The 18647-nt window shown below is 38.4% G+C and overlaps 2 protein-coding genes across 7 annotated transcripts in view; one reads left to right on the forward strand and one right to left on the reverse strand.

Annotated features, from left to right (window-relative positions):
- ARHGEF4 (Rho guanine nucleotide exchange factor 4) overlaps positions 1-18647 on the forward strand; it is a 262203-nt gene that overhangs the window by 217360 nt on the left and 26196 nt on the right. The window lies entirely within an intron of this gene.
- On the reverse strand, positions 1519-3730 carry LOC109278822 (F-actin-capping protein subunit alpha-1). The gene has a single exon (XM_019469511.2). It carries the CDS (start codon positions 3723-3725, stop codon positions 2865-2867), a length of 861 nt encoding a protein of 286 aa, XP_019325056.1. The 5' UTR covers positions 3726-3730; the 3' UTR covers positions 1519-2864.

An 18647-nucleotide genomic window follows, 5' to 3' on the forward strand; every position in this document is an offset into this window, starting at 1 on the left:
TACAACAATAATTGCTGTATACTTTGATGAATTTCACAATTTAATTCCTGTGCAACCCACACCCAGATCAAGAAATAAGACATTATTCTCACAACAGTCTTTGTCTTTTAACAGGGGGTTTTAGCCCATTACATTTAATGTGACCATTAGTATAGTTAGACCTACATTTACCATTTTTTTCTTTCTCTCACTTCTTCGTGTTCCTCTTTCTCCTTTCTGGTCTTCTTTTGGGTTAATTTATTCCTTTCATTAAATATTATTTTTGTTTACTGTTGGTTTGCTACTATTCCTTTGCATTGTTTTATAATTCTTGCTCTAGAGATTATAATATATATCTCTAACTTCTCACAGTCTACCAAGAATAATACTATGCCACTTCATGCAAAATGTAAGAACCTTGCATTTATTGCTTTCTCATTTTTTATGATAGGGCTGCCATATATATTCATCTACACAAACTATAAACCCCACAAAATAATGTTATAATTTTTGCTTTAAGCGTTTTGAAGAAGTTGACTTTTTTAAAGAACGTGTTGTGTGTGCCCACATTTCCACCACTTCCGGTGCTTGTCATTTCTTCTGAAGATCATCTCTTATTATTTCACCACAACCTGAGGAACTTAATATTTTTTGCAGTAATGATCTACTTGGTCACTAACACTCTTAATTTTTATTTTTTTTGAAGCTGTCTTTATTTTACTTTTATTCTTAAAAGACATTTTTGCTCTGCATTGAATTCTGAGTTGACAGCTTCTCCCCTAGCCCCCAGCAATTCAAAGATAGTCTTTTTATTTTTAATGTTTATTTATTTTTGAGGCAGAGAGAGAGAAAGAGAGACAGACAAACAGAGCGTGAGAGGCAGAAGGGCAGAGAGAGAAGGAGGCAGAATCCAAAGCAGGCTCCAGGCTCTGAGCTGTCAGCACAGAGCCCAACATGGGGCTTGAACTCATGAACCATGAGATACTAGTAGGATGCTTAACTGACTGAGCCACCCAGGCATCCCCCTTTTTTTTTTTTTAATTTTTTAATGGTTATTTTGGTTTTTTGTTTTTTGCTTTTTTTTCAATATATGAAGTTTATTGTCAAATTGGTTTCCATACAACACCCAGTGCTCATCCCAAAAGGTGCCCTCCTCAATACCCATCACCCACCCTCCCCTCCCTCCCACCCCCATCAACCCTCAGTTTGTTCTCAGTTTTTAAGAGTCTCTTATGCTTTGGCTCTCTCCCACTCTAACCTCTTTTTTTTTTTCCTTCCCCTCCCCCATGGGTTTCTGTTAAGTTTCTCAGGATCCACATAAGAGTGAAACCATATGGTATCTGTCTTTCTCTGTATGGCTTATTTCACTTAGCATAACACTCTCCAGTTCCATCCATGTTGCTACAAAGGGTCATATTTCATTCTTTCTCATTGCCACGTAGTACTCCATTGTGTATATAAACCACAATTTCTTTTTTTTTTTTTAATACAAATATATTTTATTTGAAATAAACAAAAATGCTTACACAGTTCAACTGGTCACTTGGAAACAAACTTGCTTGACTGTATTACTGAGCAAAAACAAAGCTGAAGCACAAACACCCTTCTTTTTTGACATGTATTTGGATAGGTAGGAAGACACTACTTGGTTTTTTAAAAACTGACCTTCCCTTAAGGCCTGGTCATAGAAGTGTAAACAATGTAAATGAATCCACCATTACCAGCTGTCATATCATATCTATGTCACCTGTGTATTCTGAGATCATACATATACCTGCCAATATACCTGGGAAGGGTTGCTGAATCACAGTTACATTTAAGTTCTTGGCAGGCAGGACTGAGGAAGAGTAATTTGGAACAAGTTTTACATCCTATTTAGAACAAATCACTAGTATTCCCTTAAATAACAGGTTAAAATAGAAAGATACTGCCTGGAACGTATCCTTTTCACTTTGGTTCATTTTTTGTTTGTGTTTGTGATTTACATAGTTATTTGAATCATCTGCTTATAGTATAATCCTGCCACAAAGTATTAAAGCACGAGATACTATTATTCCTTCAACATCTGCATTTTTCAAGTTTTATACTCTACTACATCCCTAGTACGTCAGCAGTTCTTGAATAATACAAAATAATAATAAATGGGTAAAACTCTTCTAAAAATGCAGATGTCTATAACTATAACGGTACTAGATGGGAAGGAGACAATGAGGGAAGAGAAAAAAAGCAAACACGTTCATGTGCAGGGAATGTGGTTCAAGTCTTTGGATTTAAAAACAACTTCCCCAGAGAAGCTGGCTATAATGGAATTTCCAGAAAACTTCCTTTGCCCCCACAAAAGGACCTGAAAAGCCCAATCCAAACTTTTGAACACTACAGTTATAAGATGTTATAAATGATAATCAAAGCAGTCAGAGGGAGAAGGATGAATGTGTCTTCCATTCAGCTAGTTTGTAGCATAGCCTCTTTACCTGTTGGTGGATCAATAAAAACCACTAAAGTACCAGAAGTGCTTTGAAGGATAGGGGTAGAAAAGTACTGGGCATATTACCTGTCTGTATCAATAACAGGGCTTCATGGCTAGGAAAATTTTCTAAACAGTAAAATGACTCCAGGATAGATCTCTCTCCATCATTAAATGTGGCAGAATTAAAAAAAAAAAAAAATTTACAAGTAGAGATAGTGAAAACAGAAAATTACAAGGCAGAGAACACAAAAGAATCAAGATGATGCTATAGGTTCAACAGTATTCCATGAGGCTAGAAAACCTGTTAACTTTGAAAGCCCTAGCAAAATATCACTCTTGTTTATAAATCACTTATTTATCATATGACCGCATGTTGAATCCTTTCTTTCCACATACTGAAGAATCCTACATTCAGCCTTTAAGCATTTTGCATTTCTTTGCCAATCTTGTAGCTGAGTATCTTGTTCCAGTCGATTTTGGTGCGGGTAACCGGAAGCTGCCGGCGCAAGGCCTTGAATGTGGTGTCTGACATTGTTTGATAGTTTTCACTAATTGCTGTCTGATATTCATTTTCTGCATGCTCTATGATTTTAATAAACTCCTTGGCAGTTTGGACTTCATTCGAAACAGTTACTGAATCCTGTACATCTTTATGACTAACCAACTGAACATTGCCATCTTCATAATAGTGAACCTGAATCTTAAGTACTCCAACCACCTGGGCTGTAGGTGGTGTGATGGTGAACTTCCACTCTGATCTCCAACGACCATTCCAGAAGTTTTTAGGCTGAAACTGGTGGCTTTCAATACACGCAATAATGGTCTGTTGCCCATCTATAGTTTTAGCATAAACAGTACAGAAGCCGTTGGAATAATGATCTTTCACATAGGCCCTTAAAGCACTGTCACAGGATTCTCTCCAAGACTTCAGACCTCCATCTACATCCTCTGGCTGGGGGTCACTTGCTTCTTTCCGTAGATGGTCAAACTTAAAGGAAATTTTGTTTCTTGGATCTAAAAATCTGCTATTACCCAGGTCACCATGTTCTGTAATTAAGACCTGATCTTCATATCCTTCTATCTTCACAGGCGTGAACTGATCCATGTTATACTGGGCAAATGCATGTGCTGCCCCTTCCCTGAGGAGATTGTCATTGTTAAGTAGTAGCCGGACATCATTGAACACTTCATTAAATTCCCCTGGGGGTGCATGAGTGATGAATTTAGCAGCTATGCGTACCTTCTCCTCATCCGACACCCGATCCTCGAAGTCGGCCATCTTGGGCTGCCTAAACCACAATTTCTTTATCCATTCATCAGTTGATGGACATTTAGGCTCTTTCCATAATTTGGCTATTGTTGAGAGTGCTGCTATAAACATAGGGGTACAAGTGCCCCTCTGCATCAGTACTCCTGTATCCCTTGGGTAAATTCCTAGCAGTGCTATTTCTGGGTCATAGGGTAGATCTATTTTTAATTTTTTGAGGAACGTCCACAATGTTTTCCAGAGTGGCTGCACCAATTTGCATTCCCATCAACAGTGCAAGAGGGTTCCCATTTCTCCACATCCTCTTCAGCATCTATAGTCTCCTGATTTGTTCATTTTGGCCACTCTGACTGGTGTGAGGTGATATCTGAGTGTGGTTTTGATTTGTATTTCCCTGATGAGGAGCGACGTTGAGCATCTTTTCATGTGCCTGTTGGCCATCCGGATGTCTTCTTTAGAGAAGTGTCTATTCATGTTTTCTGCCCATTTCTTCACTGGGTTATTTGTTCTTCGGGTGTGGAGTTTGGTGAGCTCTTTATAGATTTTGGATACTAGCCCTTTGTCCGATATGTCATTTGCAAATATCTTTTCCCGTTCCGTTGGTTGCCTTTTAGTTTTGTTGGTTGTTTCCTTTGCTGTGCAGAAGCTTTTTATCTTCACAAGGTCCCAGTAGTTCATTTTTGCGTTTAATTCCCTTGCCTTTGGGGATGTGTCAAGTAAGAAATTGCTATGGCTGAGGTCAGAGAGGTCTTTTCCTGCTTTCTCCTCTAGGGTTTTGATGGTTTCCTGTCTCACATTCAGGTCCTTTATCCATTTTGAGTTTATTTTTGTGAATGGTGTGAGAAAGTGGTCTAGTTTCAATCTTCTGCATGTTGCTGTCCAGTTCTCCCAGCATCATTTGTTAAAGAGACTGTCTTTTTTCCATTGGATATTCTTTCCTGCTTTGTCAAAGATTAGTTGGCCATACGTTTGTGGGTCTAGTTCTGGGGTTTCTATTCTATTCCATTGGTCTATGTGTCTGTTTTTGTGCCATTTAATGGTTATTTTTGAAGGAGAGAGAGAGAGAGAGTGTGTGTGTGTGGGGGGGGGAGTGGGGGGGAGGGGGAGGCAGAGAGAGAAGGAGGCAGAATCCAAAGCAGGCTCCAGGCTCTGAGATGTCAGCACAGAGCTCAACATGGGGTTTGAACTCACGAACCGTGAGATCATGACCTGAGCCAAAGAATTCATAGTCTTAACACATTTCTGTCCTCATAATGATCAGTCAACTGTCATTCAACTAAGGTCTGTCTAATTATGTTTCTATTTATACTGCTTGGAGATCACTGATAACCTTGAATCTGTACCAAATTTGTGAAATTTTTGGCTGTTATTTCTTAAGATTTATTTCTGCCCCATTTACTCTCTCATGTTAAATATCAAATGTTAAACCATTTGATATTGTCCCACAAGTCACTAAGGTGCTGTTTATTATTTTCCAACATTTTAAAATCTCTTTTTCAGATTGGATCATTTCTTTGGTCTATATTCAAATTCACTGACTCTTGGGGCACCTGGGTGGCTCAGTCGGTTAAGTGTCATACTTCAGCTCAGGTCATGATCTCACGGTTCACAAGTTCAGGCCCTGCGTTGGGCTCTGTGCTGACAGTTCAAAGTCTGGAACCTGCCTCAGATTCTATGTCTCCCTCTCTCTCTGCCCCTCCCCTGCTCGCACTCTGTCTCTCTCTCACTCAAAAATAAAGAAATATTAAAAAAAACAAAACAAACAAACAAGAAAAACAAATTCACTGACTCTCTCCTCTGATATCCCCAATGTGCTATAAGCCCATCCAGTGAATATTTTTTATTAAACATACTATACTTTTCAGTTCTAGAATATCCATTTGATTCTTTGTTAGAATTTCCATTTCTTTGCCATTTCTTATTTCTTCATTCATTAGAAACGTGTTTTCCTGTATATTTTTGAGCATTATCACAATAACTTATTTGCTGATTCTGACATCTGGATCATCTAAGTGTTGGTTTCACTAATTGACTCACTTTTCTCTTGAGAACCAGTCATATTTTCCTTTTCTTCATGTGTATAATAAATTTGGATTGTATATTGCTTGTCGAATGATAAATTGTAGAGTCTCTATAATCTGTTTCTCTGTAGAGTAGTATGGTTTTTTTTTTTTTTGCAAGAAATTAAGTTTACTGAATTAGAACTTCACATTCCTGTTCAGTTTTTTAGCCCTAGCGAGACTTCTTAATCTTTCCCATGCCTCCAGAGTTCAGGAGTCAGCCAGAGATTTGGGCAGAGTTCCACCCAGAAATTATTTGTAGCTGTTCCCTCTCAATTGTCTCTTTTCTGGGATTGTCTTCCTCACTCCTGCTTTTATGATCACCCTGAATCCTGTTTTCTGATTCTCCTGACAATGAGACTGTGACCGCAGGTTCCTACCTGAGTTTTAGTGAGCTCTTGGACCCTGACTTAAGGCAAAAAGCTAGAAGGACAGGAAACTCCTCCAGTAGTGTTCTGTTTTTCTCACCTCTAATTTCTTCTGGCTTTGGGTCATTCTCCAGGGCCATCAAATTGTTGACTTCTACATTTTTTTCAGTGGGTATAATTATCCATGGGAGAGTTTTTCTGATAGTTTATTGCACTATTAACTAGGAGCCTTTGAGATAAAAATATTTTATTTATTGAGTTGAGGGAGATATTTTGACATTCTCTGACATGGGAAAATACATTTTACTTGACCTTAAACACCTCGAAGTAGAATAATTTAGGATGAGTGTAAGTCACAGTGAGTGTTAGTGTTGTAACCAAGATTAATTTATTTGCACACTTGGTAATAAAGTCCTACATTTTATCATATTTTAAGGGACTTTTCTACTTCAGAAATCAAATTCGTTCACATTTGTGTTTTAAAAGGAGATCCAAAATGGACAATGTCTTTAAGTTAATTCTGGAGAGGTCTTCAGAAAAAGAAAAAAACAAGAGCTGGGTAAATTGGTAGTACAGAGGTATATGTGTCAGACTTGAAGACATAGGACTCAAGTTTGTATGTCAGTTCTGCCACAGTTTACCACTGTGACCTGGTAAAGCTCTCCAGGCTACAGCATTTCTCTCATGTAGAATGAAGACAAATAACTTAGTTCACATGACAGAGGAATAAATGCAATATTTGTTGAATCTGAATCTTAAAGGTTTAGACTGCATTTTCTTGGTATTAAAACAAAAGAGTCCAAGCGTGTTAGCATACCTGATCTTTTAGCCCTCTTTATCTCAACTTTAACCCTTTTACCTCACCCCCAGATTATTCTAAGTTTCACAGTGTTCATGCCCATGGCCAGGATTTTTATGGGAAATATTTTGACAATGGGAGGAAAGTAGCCTTGAGCAAATTTATTTTATCTGTCTAAAAGACTATGATCATTTGAATAGACAGTATCAGGATTGATAGGAAAAGGGATGGTAGCAGAGAAGAAGAAAAATGGAATTTCTGGGAAGTCTTAATGATTCCAGCAGTATTCTAGGACTTGAGCCTCAAATGTCAGGATGTAAACACATGCCTCTCTCTGCATCAACTACTTTGGCCAGCAGTGCATGTTATTAACATCCACATGAGTGGTTCCCAGTAGCATCAATCAAAATTGGCTAATCCTCAAGGCACCTAGGTGACTCAGTCTGTTAAGCATCCAACTTCAACTCAGGTCATGAACTCACAATTCATGAGTTCAAGTCCTGTATCAGGCTCTGTGTTGACAGCTCAGAGCCTGGAGCCTGCTTCGGATTCTGTCTCCTTATCTCTCTCACCTTCCTCCACTTGCACTCTGTCTCTCTCTCATTCAAAAATAAATAAACATAAAAAAAAAGTGGGATTAGTAGATCATATGATAGTTCTATTTTTAATTTTTTGAGGAACCTCCATCCTATTTTCCATAATGGCTGCAAAACTTTGCATTTCCATCAAGAGTATACACAAGTTCCAGTTTCTCTGCATCGTCTCCACTTGTCTTCTAGGTTTTCTTGATACTAGCCACTGACAGGTGTGAAGTGATATCTCACAGTGGTTTTGATTTGTATTTCTCTGATAATTAGTGATGTGGGGCACCTTTTTATTACCTGTTGGCCATTTGTATATCTTATTTGGAAAGACATCTATTCAGGTCTTTAGCCCATTTTTTAATTGGGTTATTTCTGCTATTGATTGTAGGAGTTCCTTTGGAGATTAACTTCTTATCAGATATATGGTTTGCAAATCTCCCATTCCATAGGTTACCTTTTCACCTTGTTACCTGTTTCCTTTGCGGAGCAGTAGCTTCTTAATTTGATGTAATCTGACTTGCTTATTTTTGTTTTTGTTGCCTTGTTCTTTTTGGGTCATACTCATTAAATCATTGCCAACACAAATGCTGTAAGCTTTTCCCCTGTGTTTCCTTCTTTACAGTTTCAGGACTTACATCTAAGTCTTTAATCCATTTTGAGTTGACCTTTGTGTGAGGTGTAAGATAAAGGTCCAGTTTCATTCCTTCATGTATGGATATCCAGTTTTCCCAACCCCATGTGTCAAGGAGACTATCTTTTCATCATTGTACATTCTTGGCATCCTTGTCAAATGTCAGTTGACCATAAACGCATGGGCGTATTTCTGGATTCCCTGTTCTGCGGCATTGGTCTACATGTCTGTCTCTATGTCAGTACCATATTGTTTTAATTACTGTAGTATAGTTTTATAATATAATATAGTTTAAAATCAGGAAGTGTGATGCTTCCAGATTTGTTCTTCTTTCTCTGGACAGATTTGTCTGTTTGTGATCTTTTGTGTTTCCATATGAATTATACAATTGTTTTTTTTTTCTATTTCTAAAGAAATGCCTTTTGGATTTTGATAGAGATTACATTGTGGGTAGTATGAACATTTCAATAATATTAAGTGTTCTGGTCCATGAACACAGGCTGTCTTTCCGTTTGTTTTTGTCTCTTTGATTTCTTTATTCAGTGTTTTGTAGTTTTTAGTAGACAAGTCTTTCCTCTCCTTAGGCTCATTTCTAAGTATTTTTTTTTTTGGTACTATTTTAAGTGGAATTGTTTTCCTTTTCTTTTCAGATGGTTTTTGCTAGTGTATAAAAACACAAGTGATTTTTGTATCTTTATTTTGTATATCCATCCTTCACTGAATTCATTTATTAATTCTAACAGTTTTTCTAATAGAGTCTTTAGGGTTTTCTATATATAAGATAATAAAATGCAAGCAGGGAAAATTGTACTTCCTTTCCAGTTTGTATGCCTTTTTTTCTCCCTAGTTACTCTGGCTAGAGCTCCCAGTACTGTGTTGAATAGAAGTGGTCAGAGTGGGCAATCCTTGTCTCATTCCTGACGTCAGAGGAAAAGCTTTCATGTTTTTACCATTGAGTACCATGCCAGCTGTGGAAATTTATACATGGCCTTTATACATGTGGAGGTACTTCTATCCCTAGTTTGTTGAGATTTTTTTATCATGACAGGGTAGTGAATTTTGTCAAATACTTTTTCGGCATCTCTTGAAATGATCACGTGATTCTTATACTTTATTTGGTTAATATGGTGCATCACATTTGTTGATTATCATTTGTTGAACCAGTTGTGCATCCCAGGGGTAAATCCTACTTGGTCATTGTTTGTAATTCTTCTAATGTAGTGTATGATTCTCTAATTTGGTTTACTAGCATTTTGTTGATGACTTTTACATCAATATTCATTAGGGTTATTGGTCTACAGTTTTCTTTTCATATTCTGTCTTTGTCTGGCTTTGGCATCAGGGTAATTACAGACTCATAAAATGGGTTTGGAAGTGTTCCTACCTCTTCAGTTTCTTGGAAGACTTTGAGAAAGATTGCCATTAAGTCTTCTTTAAATGTTTGTGCACAAACACCTTTTAGACAACATGAGATTGTGCTATTGCATTTAACTTAAGCAGCCTGTACACTAAAAGAAGAAAGTTGTATCATTTTAAAGCCCCAATTTATTTCAATAACAGGCTCAACTATAACCTACCATAAGCAATCATGATATTTTATTTGGTACTTAATTTTTTGCAGTGAAATTTATTGCAGTAATGTATGACATGATTCTATTGCATTGCAGGGTAATGAGGTAGAAATGAAAACTTTCATTAAACCATGTGACAGTATTTTACTATATTGTAGAGTATAATTACTCTATAGAGTAATAATTGGATTACTCTACAGAGTAATAATTATAGAGTAATACTCTGTAGAGTATAATTGGATTATATTGATTTACTAAAACTTTACCAAAAATTTGGTCAAAGATATTTCTATCTTTGGATTTGTACTCCAAAAGTCTATGATCTAGAGTATTATATTGTGGGCTGGTCATATTAAACACAAAATCAAAGTCATTATGTAAATTTTGCAAGTCTGTATTAGAGGAACAGTTACTGACATCCTTAGCACCTCATCCTTAGCATCCTAACATAAAATTGCCATGTGTCAAAAACCATGCTTCACTTCTTGCTAAAGCATGACATGTCAAATTTTTTTACATTTGTTTATTTTTGATAGAGAGAGACAGAGCACAAGTGAGGGAGGGGCAGAGAGAGAGAGGGAGACACAGAATCCAAAGCAGGCTTCAGGCTCCAAGCTGTCAGCACAGAGCCTGACGCGGGGCTAGAACCCACAAACCATGAGATCATGACCCAAGCCGAAGTCGGACGCTTAATGGACTGAGCCACCCAGGTGCCCCTACATGTCACATTTTTTAATGTAATTGCTTTTTGAAGTAATTGTGATCACAAAGCCTCTTTTAGATGTGGAGACCTGCACTTTGACTGATTTCCCAAGTACTTAATTCTTTGAGTAATACGGAACCATAGCACCATGCAGCCAGGTGCAAGAGGGTGATCGCTGGGCACGAAGGCCAGAGGGAAACGAGGGGCTGTGTGCTCATGAGTGCAGGACAGCAAGGAGGCCCTCGAGAGGTTCAGGGAAGAATGTGGGCATTTGGGCAAGTTTTATCCTGCCTTTGCTGCTCGCTATCTGTGAGACCTTCACAAGCATCTTAACTCTGGGGGCCTCAAGTCTTTATCTATGTGATGTGTCTAATATTACCCATCTCATAGGTAGGCTTGAATCTGATGTGTAAAGCAGCCAGCACATTCTAAATGTTCAGAAAAAAGTTATTTTCTCTCTCCATAAAAGGACAGGAGACTAGAAGGGACAAGAGATGTTCAGGTCTTTCCTATGGTAAAACCCTGCAAGCAGGCCTTGTGGGACAGAGGGCATTCAGGTTTGGTGCTATAGATGCCATAAAGTTTTATTTGCCAGATGAACAAAACTCTCAGAAGCTTAAATAAGTGAACCTTTGTGCACCTAAATAAAAAATCTTGATCTGTGGAGATCACTAAATGTGATATAGGATCCTGGAACAGAAAAAGGATATTAAGGAATCACTGAGGAAAAGCTGAAGAGAGGAGGGACTTTAGTTAATAATATGTATTAGTATTGGTTCACTTTTGTAACTAATGTAGCTCAAGATCTTAATAATAAGGGAAACTGGGTGTGGGGTATATGGAAACTTTATTATCTGCTTGATTGTTCTGGAAAGCTAAAATTTCTAACAAAATCTATTAATCAAAAAAAAAAAACTGTTTTAACCCTGGAAGCTGGAAAGGATTTAGGGCAGAAGGCAGACTCCAACTCATGAGCAAAGGCACCAGTGCAAACAAGAGCTCATGAAGAGAGATTAATCATGTCAGGACAGCCTAGCATCGAGACCAGTGGGGGCTGGCCTGAGAGGATGCCCCTCGCTCTCCACCCTAATCCACATTCCTGGCCCCCAGACCTGGCCTGGGACACAGTGCAGGCCCCTCCCCACCTAGATCCACACTCCTGACCCCAGACCTGGCCTCAGACACAGTGCAGGAAGTGTCTGCTGCACCTGGTTACTGCTAGACGATGCAGGGCAGGCAGTAGGTTATTAATGAATGCATGGGCACTGCCTATGCTATGTGCTCCTTTAACAATCAACACAAACCTTACCATCCCTTGTCTGACTTGCCATCAGCAGGAACCCTTCGTGCAGAAGAAGAGAAATAAATGTAAACAAACTCAATTCAAACAAACTCAGTTCGGTGAAAACAGCCCAGAGATCTGGCTGGTGTCCGAGCTTTGGCTCCTTGCCAGCGGGGTGATTTTTCGAAAGGAACATTACCTCTCTGAGTCCCCACTTCCTCATCTGTAGAACGAGTTACATAATTTAACCTTTTCTGTCCATGTCACTAGGATGTAGTAAAAAGCCTATGTGGTGACAGACCTGAGAATTTACTTCAGTTGCTAAGCAAGGGGCTGCCTAGGACAATGCTGTTTGCACCAGCTGTCCTCCCCAAGAAGTGACCATCAGACCTTGCCTCGTCCTTCCCTTTCCCTTTCTCTATTCCTGGAATTCCACGACTCTTGCATGTCCTTGGACAGCCCCACCCTCTTGTTTCTGGGGCCTGATGCTGCTGCCCCCATTGCCTGGAACACCCTTTGCCCCTGGTCCTGAAACCTCGAGGTGTTCAGCACGTTCCAGGCTTGGCCAATATCTCCTGGGCTTGCTCTTCCGCAGCTCTGCCACTTGTCAATGGTTCCATTCCTGTTTCCCTCCAGACACTGATCCCCACAAGAGCAAGGAGTGTGTCTGTCTTCTTCACACCACATCCTCAGAACCCAGTGTGTATCTAATGGTACACACACAATGAGCACTGAGTACTTCTGAGTGAATTCAGAAAGAAAGAAGCAAATGCATAGTAAGTGGACCCCCTGGCCAGTGCCTGGGGAACAGCTGAGGCTCCCTTCACCACTCCAGATGCTCCGACATTCTCGAGTTCCTGTTTTTACTCTGCAACTATGTGCCAGTCTCTTTACAGGTTTCTAAAAGTGCCCTGAGGCCACCCCCTAAAGAATGTATTTCCTGATCTGCTGGAGCAGAAATTTCCTGGCAGTTAGTTAAGTCACTTTGTTAAGGACTCTTGACTGAGAGCAGCAATCTCAGACTTTCAGCTCTGCCTGCTGGGTTCCACCCCAGAGGTCCTGGGAACCCCAGAAACCGTATCTGTAACGAGTTCCCAAGTGATGCTAATGTCTGGGGACCACACTTTGAGAACTGTAATTTCCAGAGGTCTAGAGCAGCACCGAAAAGATTCCCCTGGGACTGTCTCCACTTGTTGGCAAAACCGTGGCCTTTCCTTATAAGTGGAGACAAGGAATAGTTTGGGTGCTGTTTGTTTATCAGATGTACAAAGGCCTTGCTGACCTTTATCTAGAATCCAGATTTCTTGGTTCTTTTGCTGTTTCAGTGTTCTAAACTGTTAGATTCTTAGAGTGGATCAGACAGCTGACTTGTCTTCCTACATACAAATTAAAAATTTAGGTCACGACTGACCTTGGTCGTGACCAAGGCCATGGCTTGGTCGTGTTGACCAGGCCATGTTGTGGTCGTGTATTTATTTACCCAAAGATGCTTGTGGTACACTTGCTTCCCCTCTTTAGCACTTTCATTTAAGCCAACTACATGTGAATCTTCCACTTGGCCTTGCTTTGTAAGAAAGGGGTTTGGGCTACCTCTCAGAGAGAAGGTGACAACTCTGTCCCTGCCCATTTGTACAGACCAGCCAGGGCCTGGGTTCCCTAACTTAGTCCTGGGGTCATTCTCCCACTATGGCCTCCACTCACTCCCAGAAATTTCCCCCTCTTTCCTTTTAATGCAAACACTACCTCCACCCTAGACCTGGGTGATGGAAGCTGGATATTAGACAATGAATAAAAATATTGGGACACTCATGTTGAAACACTTTTCTTTTCTCCCGAGCTGCAAGTTTGCTAGGTGAGCAATCCTCCTGTGAGCTGCTGAGACTCCAGCTGGGGCTGGCTAAGAAAAAAGGCAAGGAAAGTAGGGACTCTTACAATGAGCTTTATTTCCCCCAAGACCACTGATTTTTAAATTCCCTAGAGAAGAAGGTGTGGCAGAGAGAGAGAGAGAGACAGAGACAGAGACAGAGAGTCTGTATCTTTAAGACATATTCTATAGTATTTACAGATTGAATTATATGATGTGTGAGATTTACTTTAAAATAATGCAGTGTGAAAGAAATCAAAGATCTAAATTATTGAGAGATATTTTATGTTCACAGATTAGAGGACTCAACAGAGTAAAGATGTCAGTTATCTCCAAATTGATCCACAGTTTTAATGCAATTTCTATCAAATCTCAGCAACTATAGTATTTTTTTAACTATAGACAAGATTATTCTAAAATTTATATAAAAGGGAAAGAAATGAGAATAGCTAAAACAATTCTGAAAAAGAGGAATAAAGTAGGAGGAACTACTCTACCAAATTTCAAAAATTATTATACAGCTACAGAATACTATATGGTACAGACTGTGTGGTATTGGAGGAATAAACAAATAGATCATTGGAACAGAGCAGAGTATTCAGAAATAGTGCCAAACAAATATAGCCAACCAATGTTTTAAACAGCTTTGTTGAGATATAAGCCACATACCATACAACTCACCCACTTAAAGTATAAAATTCAGTGGTTTGTGGTATATATTAGTAATTTTTTAAATTGTGGTAAATATATATTATAAAATTTGCCACTTTAATTGTATAATTCAGTGGCATTAATTATTTTTATGTGTGCAACCATCACCACTGTATATCACCAAGTTTTTCATCACCCCAAATGGAAACTCTTTTAACTATTACGCAGTAATTTATCCCTATAGCCCCTTGTAACCTCTAATCTACTTTCTGTCACTAAGAATTTGCCTATTCTAGGTACCTTATATAAATGGAATCATACAATATGTGTCCTTTTGTGTCTGGCTTATTTCACTTAGCATAGTGTTTTCAAGGTTCATCCATGTTGTAGCATGTATCAGAACTCCATTCCTCTTTATGGCTGAATAATATTCTGTTGTATGTATATACTGCATTTTGTTTATCCATTCATCTGTTGGTGGACATTTGGGTTGTTTTCCACTTTGGGCTATTGTAAATAATATTGCTCTGGATATCGGTGCATAAGTATCTGTTTGAGTCTGATTTCAATCCTATTGGGTCTATACCTAGAAGTGGAGTTGTTAAGTCATATGGTAAGTCTATGTTTTGGTTTTTGAGGACCTGCCAAACTGTTTTCCACAGAAGCTGCACTGTTAACTTTCCTGTCAGCAGTGCCTAAGGGTCCTAGTTCATTCAGTCTTCTTCAGTGCTGGCTATTTCCATTTTTTGTTTTTTGGTTTTTTTAATCATAGTTATCCTAAAGGGTGTGAAGTGGTTATCACTGTGGTTTTGATTTGCATTTCCCTAATTATTACTGATGTTGACATTCTTTTATGTCTTTATTAGCCATTTGTGTATCTTCTTTGAAGAAATATCTACTCAAGACTTTTGCCCATTTTTTTATTCAGTTTGTTGTTGTCCTTGTTCTTGAATTATAGGAGTTCTTTATATATTCTGCCTATTAATCTCTTATCAGGTATGTGATTTGCAATTATTTTTTCCCATTCTGTGGGCTTCCTTTTCACTCTCGAGACTATCCTTTGATACACAATGCTTTCAAATTTTGATGTAGTCCAGTTTATCTATTTTTTCTTTTGTTACCCATACTTTTAGTCATATGCAAGAAACCATTCTCCCATCCAAGTCTTAAAGACTTTCCTCTGTTTTCTTCTAAGAGTCTTACAGTTTTTGTTCTTATATTTAGGTCTTTGATTCATTTTGAATTAATTTTTGTGTATGATATAAGGTAAGGATTGAACTTCATTCTTTTGAATGCAGAATTTCAGTTTCCCAACACTGTTTGTTGAAAAGACTATCTTTTCCCCTCACTGACTGTCTTGGCATCTTGGTCAAAAATCAAATGACTATATGTATGAATGAGGGTTTATTTCTGGGATCTCTGTTTTATTCTTTTGGCCCATATGTCTATCCTTAGGACAGGGCTCACTGTTTGATTACTGTGGCTGTCTAGTAAGTTTTGAAATCAGGAAATGTGAGTCCTCTAACTTAATTTTAAAGGTTTTGTTTTTGGTTTTGTTTTGTTTTGTTTTTTAGATAATTTTGGCTATTCAGGGTCCCTTTAGATTCTATATAAATTTTAGGAGGAGTTTTTCTATTTCTGTAAAAATGCCATTGGGATTTTGATGGAGGTTACATTGAATCTGTAGATTGCTTTGCATAGTAATGTCATCTTAATATTAACTTTACCATTTCATGAATACAAAATGTCTTTCCATTTATTATATTTTTTGTAATGCCTTTCAGCAGCGTTTTGTAATTTTCAGTGTACACATCTTTTGCCTTCTTGGTTAAACTTATTCCTAAGTATTTTTATTATTTCCTTTTTTAATGTTTATTTATTTTGAGAGAGAGAGATAGAGAGACAGAGAGAACATGCACACATGAGCAGAGCAGGGGCAGAGAAAGAGAGAGAATCCTAAGCGGGCTCTAGGCTCTGAGCTATCAGTGCAAAGCCAGATGCAGGGCTCAATCCCACGTTTCATGAGATCATGACCTGAGCTGAAGTCGGACGTTTAACCAGCTGAGTCACCCAGCCGTCCCTGGTGCTAATTTTTATTCATGTGTTTGGTAGAATTCACTAGTGAAGCCATCTACTCTTAGGCTTCTCTCTTTTGGGTAGCTTTTGATTACTGCTTCAATCTCCCTACTAATTTTAGGTATATTCAGATTTTCTGATTCTTCTTTAGTCGGTTTTGGTAAGAGTGTGTTCCTAAGAATTTGTCCATATCATCTAGTTTATGTAGGTATACAACAGTTGACAAAACAAAACAAAACCCAACTCAAAATGGATCATAGATTTACATGTAAAAGGTAAAAGACTTTTAGAAGACAACATAAGTGAAAATATTTTAGAACTAGGGTTTGTGATGAGTTCTTAGGACATGATTCCAAAAGCATGATCCATAAAAGGGAAAATCAATGAATTGAACTTTATCAAAATTTAAAATTTTTCTTCATGAAAACCTTTGTTTTTTTTAAATTTTTTTTTAACGTTTATTTATTTTTGAGAGAGAGAGACAGAGCATGAACGGGGGAGGGTCAGAGAGAGGGAGACACAGAATCTGAAACAAACTCCAGTCTCTGAACTGTCAGCACAGAGCCCGACACGGGGCTTGAACTCACGGACCACGAGATTGTGACCTGAGCTGAAGTCATTCGCTCAACCGACTGAGCCACCCAGGTGCCCCATGAAAACCTTTATTAAGAGGATGAAAAAATAAGCTGCTAAGAGAAAATATTTTCAAATCACATATCTGACAAAGGACTCACATCTAGAAAATATAAAGAGTTTTCAGGGGTACCTGGCTGGTTCAGTCAGTAGAGCATGAGACTCTTAATCTTAGGGTTGTGAGTTCAAGTCCCATGTTGTGTGTGGAGATTAGTTAAATAAAATCTTTAGGAGTGCCCAGGTGGCTCAGTTGGTTGAGCATCCAACTTTGGCTCAGGTCATGATCTTACAGTTTAAGAGTTTGAGCCCTGCATCAGGCCCCACACTGATAGTGCAGAGCCTCCCCCACTTGCACTCTCTCTCTCTCCCTGTGTCAAAATAAATAAATACATTGCTTCGCGTCAGGGAAATACAAATCAAAACCATACTCAGATACCACCTCATGCCAGTCAGAATGGCTAAAATGAACAAATCGGGAGACTATAGATGCTGGAGAGGATGTGGAGAAACAGGAACCCTCTTGCACTGTTGGTGGGAACGCAAACTGGTGCAGCCACTCTGGAAAACATTGTGGACGTTCCTCAAAAAATTAAAAATAGATCTACCCTATGACCCAGCAAGAGCACTGCTAGGAACTTACCAAAGGGCTACAGGTGTGCTAATGCATAGGGGCACTTGTACCCCAATGTTTATAGCAGCACTTTCAACAATAGCCAAATTATGGAAAGAGCCTAAATGTCCATCAACTGATGAGCGGATGAAGAAATTGTGGTTTATATACACAATGGAATACTACGTGGCAATGAGAAAGAATGAAATATGGCCTTTTGTAGCAACGTAGATGGAACTGGAGAGTGTTATGCTAAGTGAAATAAGTCATACAGAGAAAGACAGATACCATATGTTTTCACTCTTATGTGGATCCTGAGAAACTTAACAGAAGACCATGGGGGAGGGGAAGGAGAGGAAAAAAAAAAAAGTTAGAGAGGGAGGGAGCCAAACCATAAGAGACTCTTAAAAACTGAGACTCCTCTTAAAAACTGAGAACAAACTGAGGGTTGATGGGGGGTGGGAGGGAGGGAGGGAGGAGTGATGGGTATTGAGGAGGGCACCTTTTGGGATGAGCACTGGGTGTTGTATGGAAACCAATTTGACAATAAATTTCATATTATAAATAATAAATAAATAAATAAATAAATAAATAACTTTCTCACAGATAAATAAATAAATAAACTTTAAAAATAAAATATTTAAAAATATATATAATTTAACATTTTAAATAAAAAAAAAGAAAAAAGAATTTTCAGGGGTACCTGACTGGTTCAGTTGGGAGAGCACATGACTCTTGATTTTGGGATCATGATTTGAAGCCCCATGGTGAGGGCAGAGTTTACTTGATAAAAAAAAGTGTTTTTTAAGAATTTTCAAATCTCCACATTAAAGCAATAAACAATCTAATTAGGAAAGAGGCAAAAAAAAAAAAAAAAAACCTGAAGGAATACTGCACCATTAAAAATATATGGATGACAAACAATCACATCAAAAAATGTTCAACAGCACCTGCCCTTTGGGAAATGCAAAATAAGACCATGATGCAATATCACTGTACACCTATCAGAATGTCTAAAATATAAAATTGTGACAATACGAAATTCAGGTAAGGATTCTTGAGAAACGTACATTACTGGTGAGTATGTAAAATGGTACCACTA

Source organism: Panthera pardus, unplaced genomic scaffold (genome assembly GCF_024362965.1).
Source record: "Panthera pardus isolate Hobbes unplaced genomic scaffold, ASM2436296v1 HiC_scaffold_10, whole genome shotgun sequence".
Lineage (NCBI taxonomy): Eukaryota > Metazoa > Chordata > Mammalia > Carnivora > Felidae > Panthera > Panthera pardus.